We start from the raw sequence: 12,295 nt of genomic DNA, 5'->3' as shown, positions 1-12,295 counted from the left end.
TTGTAAGAAAGTCTCTCTCTTGGCAAATTTTTCGTATTGCAAATTAAAATTTTTCTAGTAGATCAAAAGAACACTGTGAAAAAAATGTGCTACCATCTTAAGTCATTGAGGACAAAATCTCAACTTCCAAAAAACTGCTATAAAAAAGTACAGATTAATATTTTAATTAATATACAAACACTCAATCATTCTGAGGTTTTGAACCCTTTAAATGGCAGTTTGACAACATGATTCTGGCATTTAAAGGGTTAAAATCCTGTTAATTATTCAATATTTGGTAGCAGGGCTGAAGTTGTTTAAGAGATTTATGCAGAAAAAATCAGAAAATAATATGAATCTGTACTTTTTTATAGCAGTTTTTTGGAAGCGGACAAGAGGGTGGTGAAGGTTAAAACTCTTTCAATCAGAGGAGGATTTGCCTTTAACAGTTTTTATAGGAATATCTTTGGAGTTTCTACTTTGGACAATTTTCCCAACTTGTGTAAACTTATTGCATTCTTCAAACTATGAAACCTCATGGGTACTCTAACATTCTGATTATTACTGTCAGACATAAATATAGCTTATTTATTGAAGAAAAGTGTCATAAATAAATAAAGAAGATAACCCAAAGCCATCTACAGTGAAAAGTAAAACTCAGAAAGAACAAATGCACAACTTAAAACACAGAATGATTTTCTATGTGAATTAAAAACATTTATTTGTATCATATGCCTAAAGGAATCATATTTAAGTGCATTCAACAAGTATAATGAAGCTGTATTCTTATGTAACCAAATAATAAAAAAAGTGTACTCTTTCAAAACAAATGTCTGTGCTGCCCTTCCCCCTGATTTTCTGCTCGCCTGAACTTATCTGGTGAGTTGCCCTGCTCTGACCCCCAACATGCTTCACCCTGCCCCCCACTCAAACAGGGACTGGGTAAAGAGGGTGAAACATGTCCTGGCTATGAGAGGTGGAATGCATGTGCTGAGTGGAGACTTTGGAGAGTGGTGGGGGCTGATAAGCCTGGTGGGTGGAGAGAGAGAGAGAGTTGGATGGATGGAGGGAGGTTAAGAAAAGAGACAGCAGTGTGGAGGCGGAGGAGAGTGGGGGTTAAAAAAGGCAGGGTGGACAGTTTGACATACTTAGGACAAAGACCAATGTGAGACAATTTTCATTCAGGCACTTCTGAGGTACAAGCTCTAGACTGTTACTACCTCATCACCTCGCTTGGAAAGGTTTTCCTCACAGCACAACTTCACATGTGTGAAAGAAAAGAGAAGAAGAAGAACTCTACCACAACCAGGTCCACTGACAATTCTGAAGAGACAAAGCAGCAGGAGACCAGAGCTGCAGGAAGCCAACATACTGCAACTAAAGAACCTCCAGATTCTCAACAAAAGGGAGGGAGGTGTGAATAACCCTGTTTCAAGAGAAGTAATAGTTTGTGTAAGTTTAGGAACTTGACTGAGGTTCTTGGGAAGAAGTGAACAAAGCATCTGGAACGATCTGGAGGAGCGACAACAAGAAGTGCACCCTGCCCCTTACCACAATGTGAGTACAAGTGCAGCTGCTTCTGTCATAACCCTAACCCTGTAAATTATTATGTAACCATTGAAACGTCTTAATATAACATTTCAAATGGAGAAGGAGCAGAAATAAACCTTATTAACTGCTGAGGTTAAGTCTAAACTAAGACAATCAATTATGAGATGTACAAGCTGCCTACTTAAGACTATCATATAACTATATTGCATTATATTTCCAGATTTAGAATTCCTTTATTTGGGTCAAACAATGGAATGACATCTTATTCAGAGAAATGCATCTCAAACAATACTAAGAAGTGAAACGGGCGGAACGTCTAAATGTGTTTTCAGTAAGGGTCACAATGACGCCGTCACAAACATGGGTGCACACACTTTCCTGAAAGTCCTTCCTGTATGACCTTCAACTTCCAAAATAGCAATTGGGACAACAATGGGAGAAAGACGCGTAAAAAAAAACACGTGCTAAACCAGCCAGGTAGCTTGAGAATAACAGTGACAGTGTGAAACAGCCGGGACATTTCAGTTTCAAATGAACATTTGTCCACACAACATACCCAATCATTAGAGGAGTGTTTATGCACAGAGATGTTACACCTACTTGAATTCTGATCAGAATATAAAAGGATGAAACTGATTAAAGGGCTTTAGGATTGGTTGTTGCTGGGACTAAATGAAACTGTTGCAATTCAAAGCAGCAGCTTGTGAAATAATCACATGTGACTCTTAATAATTGTTTTATTATAAGACCTCCTATAATATCTGTTGGCAACTTTGCATGAGTCCCTGGTTCAATAGATTCCAAACATGTATTAGATGTTTTTCAGAAGTGATGCTAATAATGGAATAGTTACTTTTTGCACAATGTTTCCTGATTCACAATTCCTGAAGTAAAAAAATGTTGTTCACAGACATGTTGTGAAATGATTGGAGGAATGTGATTGACATGGATCAGTCACATAAAAGTACCAAAGCTCTCATCAGGGAGAATTTCTTCTACATTTTCTTTGCGCTGTTGATTGGCAGTTCAACAGATGTTTACTGTCTGGCTGTACATGAAGTGATGATAAACATAAAGCATGATACAAATATCCCAGTGTGAGATAATACTGTACATTATTCATGTTTCCTCCAACACTACGAGCACTTTAGTAAAAGGGACCAAGCATGTGTTGTTGTGGTAGAAGGACACAAGCTGTGCTGTAAATGTAATATGTTTAAGTTGAAACATTAAGGTTCCCTTTGTTCATTTGTTTAATATCAACATGTGAGGCAATTTTGTATTTTCTCAAACTTTTGCTCCATATAAATAATTGTCTTCATCTTTACAGGCTGTGACAACAGAATCAATGTGCAGAATAACACCAATTTATACAAGTTAAACACAGGTTTTTTAAATAAGAAAGGGTTGTAAATCAGGGAAAGAGAGCGGGGGATGATGAGCCACAGGTTGCATTTGAACCTGGACTGCCCACTTGGAGGACTACAGCCTCCATGTCAGGGGCACAATCTCTAACCACTGAGCCACCAGCGCCCCAAGTTAAACACACCTTGAGGCCAGCTGGACTTCATGCCACAATTAACAATGTGGAGCCTTTTCATTTCAGCTAATTATGTCTCTGATTGTATCAGCTCACAGATAGCATCACAAAAGGCTAGTTTCCATTTTCCTGACAAACAGAATCTCATGATCTCTTCATGAACCCAGGGTTGCTTGAGCTTTAAACTTGAGCTTTAATCATGACACTTGAAAAGTATTGTGTAACCATGGCATGAGACTAATATCTTTAGAGACAAACATCAATTATCAAAATGTTATTACAGCGGCATGAGAAATATATTTTCCATCTAAACCCACGTCCTGAGTGGATTTTGTCATTTTTTCATTCGACAGTTCACCATGAGTATGGCTGGTACCCTAGAAAAAGGGGCTCACCACCAGGCCTTGGACCTGTCTGAAGAACTGCCTCCTCATCACCACCATCATCATCTCCTCCACTCTAACTCCTTGGCCTCCACGGTCGCTGTGGGAGGAGGGAGAGAAACACCTTCCCGTGTGGTCATACCTCCCCCTTATTCTGCAGCCGACAGTGAAGCCCCTCTAGAGCTGCGGGGTTCCCTGGACTGCTGGGCCTGCTCGGTGCTAGTGACAGCTCAGAACCTGATTATAGCAGCGATCAACGCCTGCCTCGCAGCTCTGGTGTTCGGGACCATCCTAACGCCGGCACTCATCATGGTGGTGTTCGGCTTCCTCTGCCACTCTACAGTAAGGACCCTAACCCTCGAGCCCGGGTCAATGGGTGTCAGCATGTCAATCATGTACCCACCTATGGCAGTTTACCATTAGCCAAGACTTCTTTTTAGGAGAAAATAAATAATTTAACCCCCAGTTATGCTTCATAAGTTATAAGACACTTTTTATTTAACCTGTTTAGATTCATTCCAATATTGCCAAGTCTTTATTTGATAGGCTCTCAAGCTGGATGGTTAGGACCCTAACCCTAACCCTAAGGGATATATTAAGAACTGAGATGTTACGATGGTTGATCTGATATTCACAGTGCCTCAAGTTTATCTAACAGACTTGGTGCAGAATGAGCACCTTGATCTTGCTGCTTTCTAGTGTGACGGCGCCCTCAGAATAACTTAACAAGACATTTGAAACCTTTCAACAGTGTTAGTTAAGACACATGAATGCAAACATGAGTAAACAGTTTGCATGTTTCCATCTCTCTGTTCATGAGGAGAACAGAGAGATGGAAACATCAATGGTTTTATCTTAAAGTCCTAATCTCATAACTTTGATCCCAAAGTTTCAAACAGTTTCGTCTGAGGCTTTAGGATATTGTTTGGCTCCATCAGTGATGAGAGGCTTTCTAAACAGATAAGCTCGAGGGTTTGTCAGATGTTGAGGAGATGAAGGAAAGTTGAATGAGAGAGAGGTCAGGAGTGTAAGGAGCCAGACGTCAGAGCACAGAAGGATCGCTTTGAGGTGAACCTGGGAGAAGAAGACACTCTGTAAAAAGATTACATATGCAAAGAATGAGAACATAACAAAATGAAAGAATAAAAAGTGAATAACTTGACAGTAAGCATCATTGTAGGCGACCCAAGTCATCATGGTTCAGAGACTTTCTTTTTATACCAATGGACTTAATGTGGGTGGACTTCTTAAAGAGTAAGCAGGATTCTCTCTGTTCTCCTGCTCTCTCACAATCAGACCTCATGTGACACCAGCTTAGAGAGGGATTAACAACGACCTGGAGGGTTATAGAGACTGGGAAAAACCTTTTTATTTTAATGGATAAGAAAACAAGTACAAAAAGGCAGTTACGTATTTAACTTCAGTTTCTTAAGTTAAATATTCTGCCAACACACCCAAAACAATATTCCATGTTAACAAAAAGAAACATTTCTATCTTATTATATCAGGACAGGATCACAACACGGGTGGTGTCAAAGTATAATTTATCAAGAGATGACACATTTCAAAACCTTTCAGTAATTCTGATGATAAATGATATAATCTAAAGTATAGAATTATACTAAAAAGCAAATTAATCAAAGTATTTTGCCTTATTGAGTTTTATGCCAAACATGTAAACACATCTCTTTAAAATGTTGGCCCTTTATGCTCTTCACTAGAAATGCTCCCCCGAGCTCCCACATCCCTCCTAACATCACTTAAAGGCTTTATATGTGATTGTTTGATCCAGCAGATGTCGCCCTTGAGCACCAGCATGAAACCAAAACAACTTGCGCTGCATTGTTGTGTTAGCATGCTAATTCTAGCGATCTTTATTATGCTCGTATCTTCACACTGCATGTAAATTTACTTGAAATGAGCGTGATCTAGAAACGCAGTTAAGCAGTGAGTACAGTATGTTATTCTTCTTTTCTCTAGTCCCTTAATTAAACAACTTTTATACACGAGGGGAGGAGTCAGCCGGTCGTCCGGGCGATGTAAACAAACTGAAGATAGGACTCTGAAAACTCTGAAAGCATCACAGACAGTGGGACTCAGGTGTTACACCCATTGTAGACAGTCATGACTCACAGAGTTATATCAGAGGAAATATTTGATTTCTGCTACATTTAAGTGTGAAAAATCACATATAAAGCCTTTAAATGCACTTTTCTTATGTTCACTTCATCCTTCTTGGGTGATGAGGATTGATTCAGGACAGCTGTGCTGAACTCCTTCATTTGTTCCTCTTCCTCCTGTCACAGTTGAGCTTTAACATATTGACCAACACGTCTGACATTGTGAATGTGTACATACACCATCTTTGTCCTCTCATTGCTCTTCAGGTCCGCCCTCATGGGACCACCCCCTACTGTTCAGACCTGCTGACTGATGGAGGCTGTGTAGCTCTTCTGGTGGTGGGCTTCCTCTTGGTCACCCCTCTCCTGGTTCTGGCTCTGGCTGCATATTGTCGCCTGGCCCGTCATCTCCAGCTGGGCCTGTGCTTCATCCCGTACAGTCGGGCCGTGTACAAAAACCTGCCGGCGACCCTTCACCGGGGTCTGGGTACTGGCTGCTGCGGCGGCGGCAGAGACGGAGCTGATGGTGGGGGGAAAGGAAAAGTCTGGGTGTGAGAGAAGGAGTGAGCTGAGATACAGCAGAAGAATATAAAAGTAACACTGTGAGATGTTCTCTTCTCCCAATGATGGAGGGATGGTAAGATAGAATGTATGGAACAACAAAATGTATAACAGAGAGGATGGGGGGAGGGGTGGGGGGGGGGGGGGGGGGGGGTAAAGGGCAATAACAGTAACAAAATACATCAAATCCAGTTACAATGTTAAGTCTTACTCACAACACTGAGATATCATTATTGAATACTTTGTTACTTAAAGTTGAAAGGGCCGAGTAGTGACACAGAGTTTATATGATTGTAAACGGGTTATTCTAACTGGATTACATGCAGAGGGTAAAAACCATCACTGAAGTAAGAGATGGTTTGACAATACTAAAGTATGTTTGATAATCAGACTGATGAGGTGAAGAAGAAAGTTTCTACCCAGACCTCAATATAACTTTAACTTTTCTGAATAAACATTCACATTCACATTCACACCTAAAAAACAATTATATCTACCTTATTTTCACATTTATGTTATTTTAAAAACATATTTGTAAATTAAATTCATGTTCAGTTGTTGCAAAAAGTGATTCCAATTTTTCTTACTCATTCATTTTATGAATAAAGTTTTTATATTCAGCTTGAGTTGTGTCCGTGTTGTCCAGCATGAATCAGAAAAGGAAATAATGAGGACAGATTGATTTAATTTGAAAAGCAAACAAACAGCAACAAAATGAATGCATGCACAGAAAGAGTAAAAACACCAGAGTTACAGCTTATGATGTTCCCCATTGCTTTTACATTATCATTCTAAAGGAATACAAAATCACTGCAAAAGCTTAATCCTACTTGAGCCAATACAACAATACAAGTTTTTAGCAGATAATAAGAAAAAAAGACAAATACTGTTTCTGTTTCTCATCAAACAAAATCCAGTTATACCAGCCAGCTCTGGAACTCCACATCTTCACAGCATCTGAAGGATGAAAACATAAACAAATGTAATTATTATTCAGCTGTTAATGATAATGATTGCTTTCTGAAGACAATCACCTCCTGCATGTGAGATCTTACAGGAACTGCTCATAGAGACCTGCAAGCAAATGTTGGATTTTCTGGATGGAAATGTAACACCTTAAAAGTTGAAATCATTTTTAAGTTACAACTCTACAACTCTTCTCAATAAGATGTATGAGAGGTCAGAGGGGTGTGTGCTTGTGTGTATTGCAGGATCACACACACTTTGGATAAAATCATTTGTACTTTCTTTAATGTTGCAAAATACGGGCGAAATGCGATAATCTTTTTTTGATTTGATTTTGAAATCCTTTATTAATCCCTGAGCAGAAATTCAGGTTTACACTCTGTTATTTATAGGGACATGCTTCTCACATACAATGGGTCCATATCACACGTATGCACAAACAGGACCTGTAGACATACATTGGTGGAGAGATGTCAGAGTGTGGCTGCTACACACTGCTACACAGAGAGCACACCAGAGCAGTTGGGGGTTCAGTGCCTTGCTCAAGAGCACCTCAGCAGTGCTTGGGAAGTGTCCTGGCACCTCTCCAGCTACCAGACCAACTTCCAGACTATAGTCCGCACCGGGACCTGAACCGACGATCCTCCGATTCTCAACCCAAGTCCCTACAGACTGAACTACTGCTGTAATCATAAATGAATCAGGTTCTAATGTAGGAATTGATCAGTATCCATTGACAACCCAGTATGTAACATAACGTTACTTAAACGAAAAGCCATTGTGAATGGGTGACAAATCATTTGTTCTACAAGTTTAGAGAAAAAATTGCAAACCACCTCATCATGTAGCAGAGGACTGTATAAAGTATGTGTATGTGTATTTAGGTATCCATTCTAGTTTTGACATGAGTGTGTTGTTGATGTTATAACGTATTCTTCATGATGTATTGAGCACACGGCACATTCCCTTATCATTTGTATTTGTTCATTATTAGCAACTATTCCTTTCCATTATTAGCAGCTATTTGAAAGCAATTTCTGCTGTTGCCTCTAGTGGCTGTGAATGAAAGACAAAAGAATGCTATATTAGCACTTGCCACAAGTAAAATGTAAATATCTTTGCCACTGCAAAGCAACAAATGTGCTGTCACACTGATTTCTTAAAAGATCACACATGATGTCCTTTGGCGCCATTTGGTGGAGTTTTAGTTCACTACATCATTTCTCTGAAAAATCTTCTGATGTTTAAAGAAATAATTATTAATTGTAAAAAGCAACAAGTGTTGTGACATATCTTGGCAGCTCAGAAATTATAATTCAGGAATTTTGAATTTTAAACTCCATCTGTTTCATCAAAATGTTTTAAATAAGGTAGTTGAATACAATTTTAATGTTTTCTTCCAATTCTAGCTTACCATGATAACACGATCAATTAACTGTCCTGTTATATTCTTATTGTCTTTACAAAGGTAACTTATAACTTACATCTCTAAGTTTAAATGTTCTAAAGCTAATGTTGAAGAACATAAAGGAGTTTTCTTTCGGACAAAGTGCTGGATGCTCTTTGAATGTTGTCTGGCATTGTTAGCTGACAGAGTTACATTTAGTAATCTCCAAATCAAAAGAAGAAGGTGTGGGCTGAAGTTTTGGATTATTAAACTAACTGTAGTGTGTTATTTTTCTATTTGTTAATAACCCTAATTTAAAGCTCATATATACTTTTTTTAGATTTATTTTTGGGCTTTTTGTGCCTTTAATGGAGAGATAGGACAGTGGATAGAGTTTGAAATCAGGGAGAGAGAGAGTGGGGAATGACATGCGGGAAAGGACCCACAGGTGGGATTTGAACCTGGGCCGCCTGCTTAGAGGACTACAGCCTCTGTACATGAGGTGCACTAACCACTGCACCACCAGCGCCCCAAAACTTATATAGGCCTATACATTTTAACCATGACTTATAATACAATTAAAATAATATATTTTTTAAGGTGTTTTATGAATAAGTCATGTTCTATGGTGACAAAAGCTTGTTTCTTTAAGTCCATCCACACAGCATTTTCTTTTTATCAATTGCATTAGATATATCTTCCACCAGTTCCATCAGTGCCTTTGGGTGGGGGGAGGGGGGCGTATTAGTTCTGGAGGGAAACAGATTAATGTACACTTTAATGTACAGGAATGACCTTTGCTTTTTTTTCATTTTGGAGGAAAATATATTGGTAAATGGAAAGGTTGCAGATATATGTAATTGGATATATTTTACTTTTTAAAACTAATAATATATCAATATTAGAACAATCAGTGGACTTTTTATTTTGAAGTTTTCTGAAAAGTACTGTGTTTATCTATTTCATTCTGGAAGGCAGATGACGTCTTGAAAGTCACATCAGTCACACTGCTGTGCCACGTTTTGCTTTCTAATCGTTGGCTGCATGTTGAGCCTGTTAAGCCTTCCTGGTGGAAAGAGGTCAAGGGGAGAAGGAAAAACTGAGCAGACAGGATACTGAGCAGCCATTCACAACAGAAGTGGAACACCACTCAAGGAGGAAGAGAAGCTTGTTTTCTATTTGTTGTCTCATTCATCATCTGGGAAAGGTAAGCAAACAGGTACTCACATTCATTTACTTTACATAGATTTATTTTTAAGATTTTTTGGAAATAGCAGAGGAACCAAAGAAACAAAAATAGATTTTACTCCTTGTTATCTTTTCTGTTGAAGGATTAATGAAATGAGCTTCAACGTGTCCCAACATGTGTAACAAACACATGGAAAATGCAGTTTATTTTGTTGGTAACCGGTGACTTGTGTCTTTATTTATCAGCATGTCAAAGGCAGGGGACAGGACACCCTCGACAACTTCTGTTGATTCAGCATCAACTGATGGGTAAGTGTGTGAGTTTCCTACACTATCTTATGAAGTTTCTAGATTTGATGGATAATTCAGTATTTTAAAATGCACAGCCTTTTTTTAGTTGATCTACTGAATTTATAACCCTAGAAAAACATCCTTCCATCTGGTATAGTTCAGAATAATATAAATATATGCTGATGTATATTGAGAGTTTGAATGTTTTAAAATGTATATTCTAGGTTTTGAAAATAAAATATGTGCACTCATGTTTTTTTTTCTTCTTTTCAAATCCTATTTTTTTTTTAATTCACTTTGTAGCAAAGAAGGAGGCTCAGTGTCTGACACACCCAAGAAATCATCAAAGAAGTCAAAGAAGAGTACTGAGAGTATGAACAAAGTCTACACCACTGTGCTCAACAGTGTGTTTGGGGCAGTAAGTTTCTCACAGCCACATGTTGTGATGTATATGCACTGACCATCTATGCAGTGTTCATTATTGCCCTCGTTTTTTATTTACAGTCAAATACTGAGTTTAAAACATTTTGATCATGAAACCCAAAAGGTGCTCCGTAACTCTTCACTTAAAGGCGCTGTGTGTTATTCATCAAACAGCAGGCATGAGGTGGAAGTTTGTATATTTACAGTTCTGTTCCTGATCTTTCTCCAGCTGCGATCACTCAGCTTGGTGTGTCTGATGTATTAGTGGCTCATTAGTTCAGGCTTACTGCCACACTTCATTAGTGTAATCCAAAAGAAGAGCTTTGGCAAACACTCACCTATTTGAACTTTCAAACGTTTCTGTTCTCATTGTGCTGTGAAGAGCAACTGTCCTCTGATATCTTTAAAACTTTACATGTAGAATCCAACATGTTGTATTTTTGTTTCTGCAGGACAGAGAATTAGCTCAGGCTGAGTTGGATGGTAAGTGTACCTGCTACAGCTCAACATTATTACCATTGTTATAATGTTATTTTTACATCTCAGAAAGCCCACACCAAATGTAATATGAAATGTAATGAAATACAATTAAAAAGTAATTGGTTATGAAGTGAAATAGTTACAAGGGAGGGTAACTAACAGAAAATATCAGTTTCTTGCTGTTTTCTTTTGATGATAATTAGGACTGTGATGTTGATCAGCTGTGATCTCTTTTTTTACAGAGTTACAAGAGGCCTTCAAAGAGTTTGACTACGACCAAGATGGATACCTGAACTACAAGGATGTGGCTGAATGCATGAGAACTATGGGATACATGCCCACAGAGATGGAGCTGCTGGAGATAGTACAACAAATCAAAATGAGAAGTGAGCATATGAGAAATGCTTTAATATTGATTAAACACAGGAAGAAAAATAAGAGTATTCTACATTGAAAATTAAACTTGACCTTTATTTAAAGAAAAAACAATAGTTTGGGCTGTTTTTGCCACTCCATGCCCTGACCCCTGACTACTGTCTTCTTAACAGTGGGGGGGTTGATGGATTTTGAAGACTTTGTTGAACTGATGGGACCCAGGATGATGGGAGAGACTGCTCATATGCTCGGACTTAAAGAGCTCCAGTCCGCTTTTGTACAGGTCAGTCAACAAACATACACCTTTTATACCAAGAGGAAAGAACTGTCAGCACATTTATACTAATCACATAGGTCTGAAGTTGGAGTCTTTGCATCTCAGTGAATTATTTCAAATGAATAATGATAAGTAGAAACATTTCAACCAATAAAAGTGAATTTGTTAATTTGAGTCATTACTGTCATCTCGCTGAAATGAATTCTTTCAATCTCTTTTTAAAAAGTTTGATCTTGATGGGGATGGAAAGATCAACCAGGATGAGATGAAAGAGGCCATTAAGTCACTGTTGGGGGAGAAGCTAAAGAAAGGAGAACTAGAGGAAATCTTAAAGGAGCTGGACATCAACGCGGATGGAAACATCGACTTTGAAGGTCAGAATACTTCATGCACTGTCACGTCCAAATGTTTAACTGTTAAAGGATTGTTGGTCACACACAATCAGAAACATGAGTGATGACTTCTCTCTTTTTGTCTTTTCTCTCCTTTTTAGAGTTTGTGATGATGCTCTCCATTCGCTAGCTGATAACTGACAACAAGGAGAGGACATACTATCTGTTCTATTCCACATATAAAGTTGATACGACTCATTTGGTAATGTAGGTGTAGACTTAAACAATATGTGCCTATCTCTGTTATAATTGTAAATGATATTTTGAAAGATTGGAAATGATATGATTACTATGTGGTAATAATGGTTTATGCTGTTAAATACATAAACTTATTACGTTATAAAACATGTAAATAAGACTGAAATGTTTTTAATAAAGAAAT

The 12,295-nt window shown here is 38.3% G+C and overlaps 2 protein-coding genes across 3 annotated transcripts; both read left to right on the top strand.

Annotated features, from left to right (window-relative positions):
* The first annotated feature begins 1,100 nt into the window (after window positions 1-1,100).
* On the top strand, window positions 1,101-6,749 carry tmem88b (transmembrane protein 88 b). Its single transcript, XM_061031812.1, has 3 exons — window positions 1,101-1,536; window positions 3,424-3,795; window positions 5,841-6,749. Exons 2-3 carry the CDS (start codon window positions 3,430-3,432, stop codon window positions 6,126-6,128), a joined length of 654 nt encoding a protein of 217 aa, XP_060887795.1. The 5' UTR covers window positions 1,101-1,536; window positions 3,424-3,429; the 3' UTR covers window positions 6,129-6,749.
* Window positions 6,750-9,559: 2,810 nt separating this feature from the next.
* si:cabz01076231.1 (calcium-binding protein 2) lies at window positions 9,560-12,153 on the top strand. Of its 2 annotated transcripts, none has more exons than XM_061031018.1 (8): window positions 9,560-9,694; window positions 9,922-9,984; window positions 10,270-10,384; window positions 10,842-10,872; window positions 11,112-11,255; window positions 11,418-11,527; window positions 11,748-11,895; window positions 12,015-12,153. In XM_061031018.1, the coding sequence occupies exons 2-8, from the start codon at window positions 9,923-9,925 to the stop codon at window positions 12,041-12,043; spliced, it is 639 nt and encodes a 212-aa protein (XP_060887001.1). In that variant the 5' UTR covers window positions 9,560-9,694; window position 9,922; the 3' UTR covers window positions 12,044-12,153. The 2 variants fall into 2 exon arrangements, with proteins under 2 accessions (XP_060887001.1, XP_060887002.1); XM_061031019.1 differs by having other exon boundaries at window positions 9,591-9,706.
* The last annotated feature ends 142 nt before the right edge of the window (window positions 12,154-12,295 follow it).

Source organism: Labrus mixtus, chromosome 23, assembly GCF_963584025.1.
Source record: "Labrus mixtus chromosome 23, fLabMix1.1, whole genome shotgun sequence".
NCBI classification, from domain to species: Eukaryota; Metazoa; Chordata; class Actinopteri; order Labriformes; family Labridae; genus Labrus; species Labrus mixtus.
The sequence above is the reverse complement of the archived record's forward strand: the minus strand, read 5'-3'. Positions and strand labels throughout refer to the sequence as shown.

Bases quoted from the DNA above. Each gene is read 5' to 3' on its own strand.
- tmem88b (XM_061031812.1), top strand. From the start codon at position 3,430: ATGAGTATGGCTGGTACCCTAGAAAAAGGGGCTCACCACCAGGCCTTG. The intron at 3,796-5,840 runs GTAAGGACCCTA...ATTGCTCTTCAG, and splicing joins GCTTCCTCTGCCACTCTACA to GTCCGCCCTCATGGGACCAC.
- si:cabz01076231.1 (XM_061031018.1), top strand. From the start codon at position 9,923: ATGTCAAAGGCAGGGGACAGGACACCCTCGACAACTTCTGTTGATTCA. The intron at 9,985-10,269 runs GTAAGTGTGTGA...TTCACTTTGTAG, and splicing joins GATTCAGCATCAACTGATGG to CAAAGAAGGAGGCTCAGTGT. The intron at 10,873-11,111 runs GTAAGTGTACCT...CTTTTTTTACAG, and splicing joins AGCTCAGGCTGAGTTGGATG to AGTTACAAGAGGCCTTCAAA.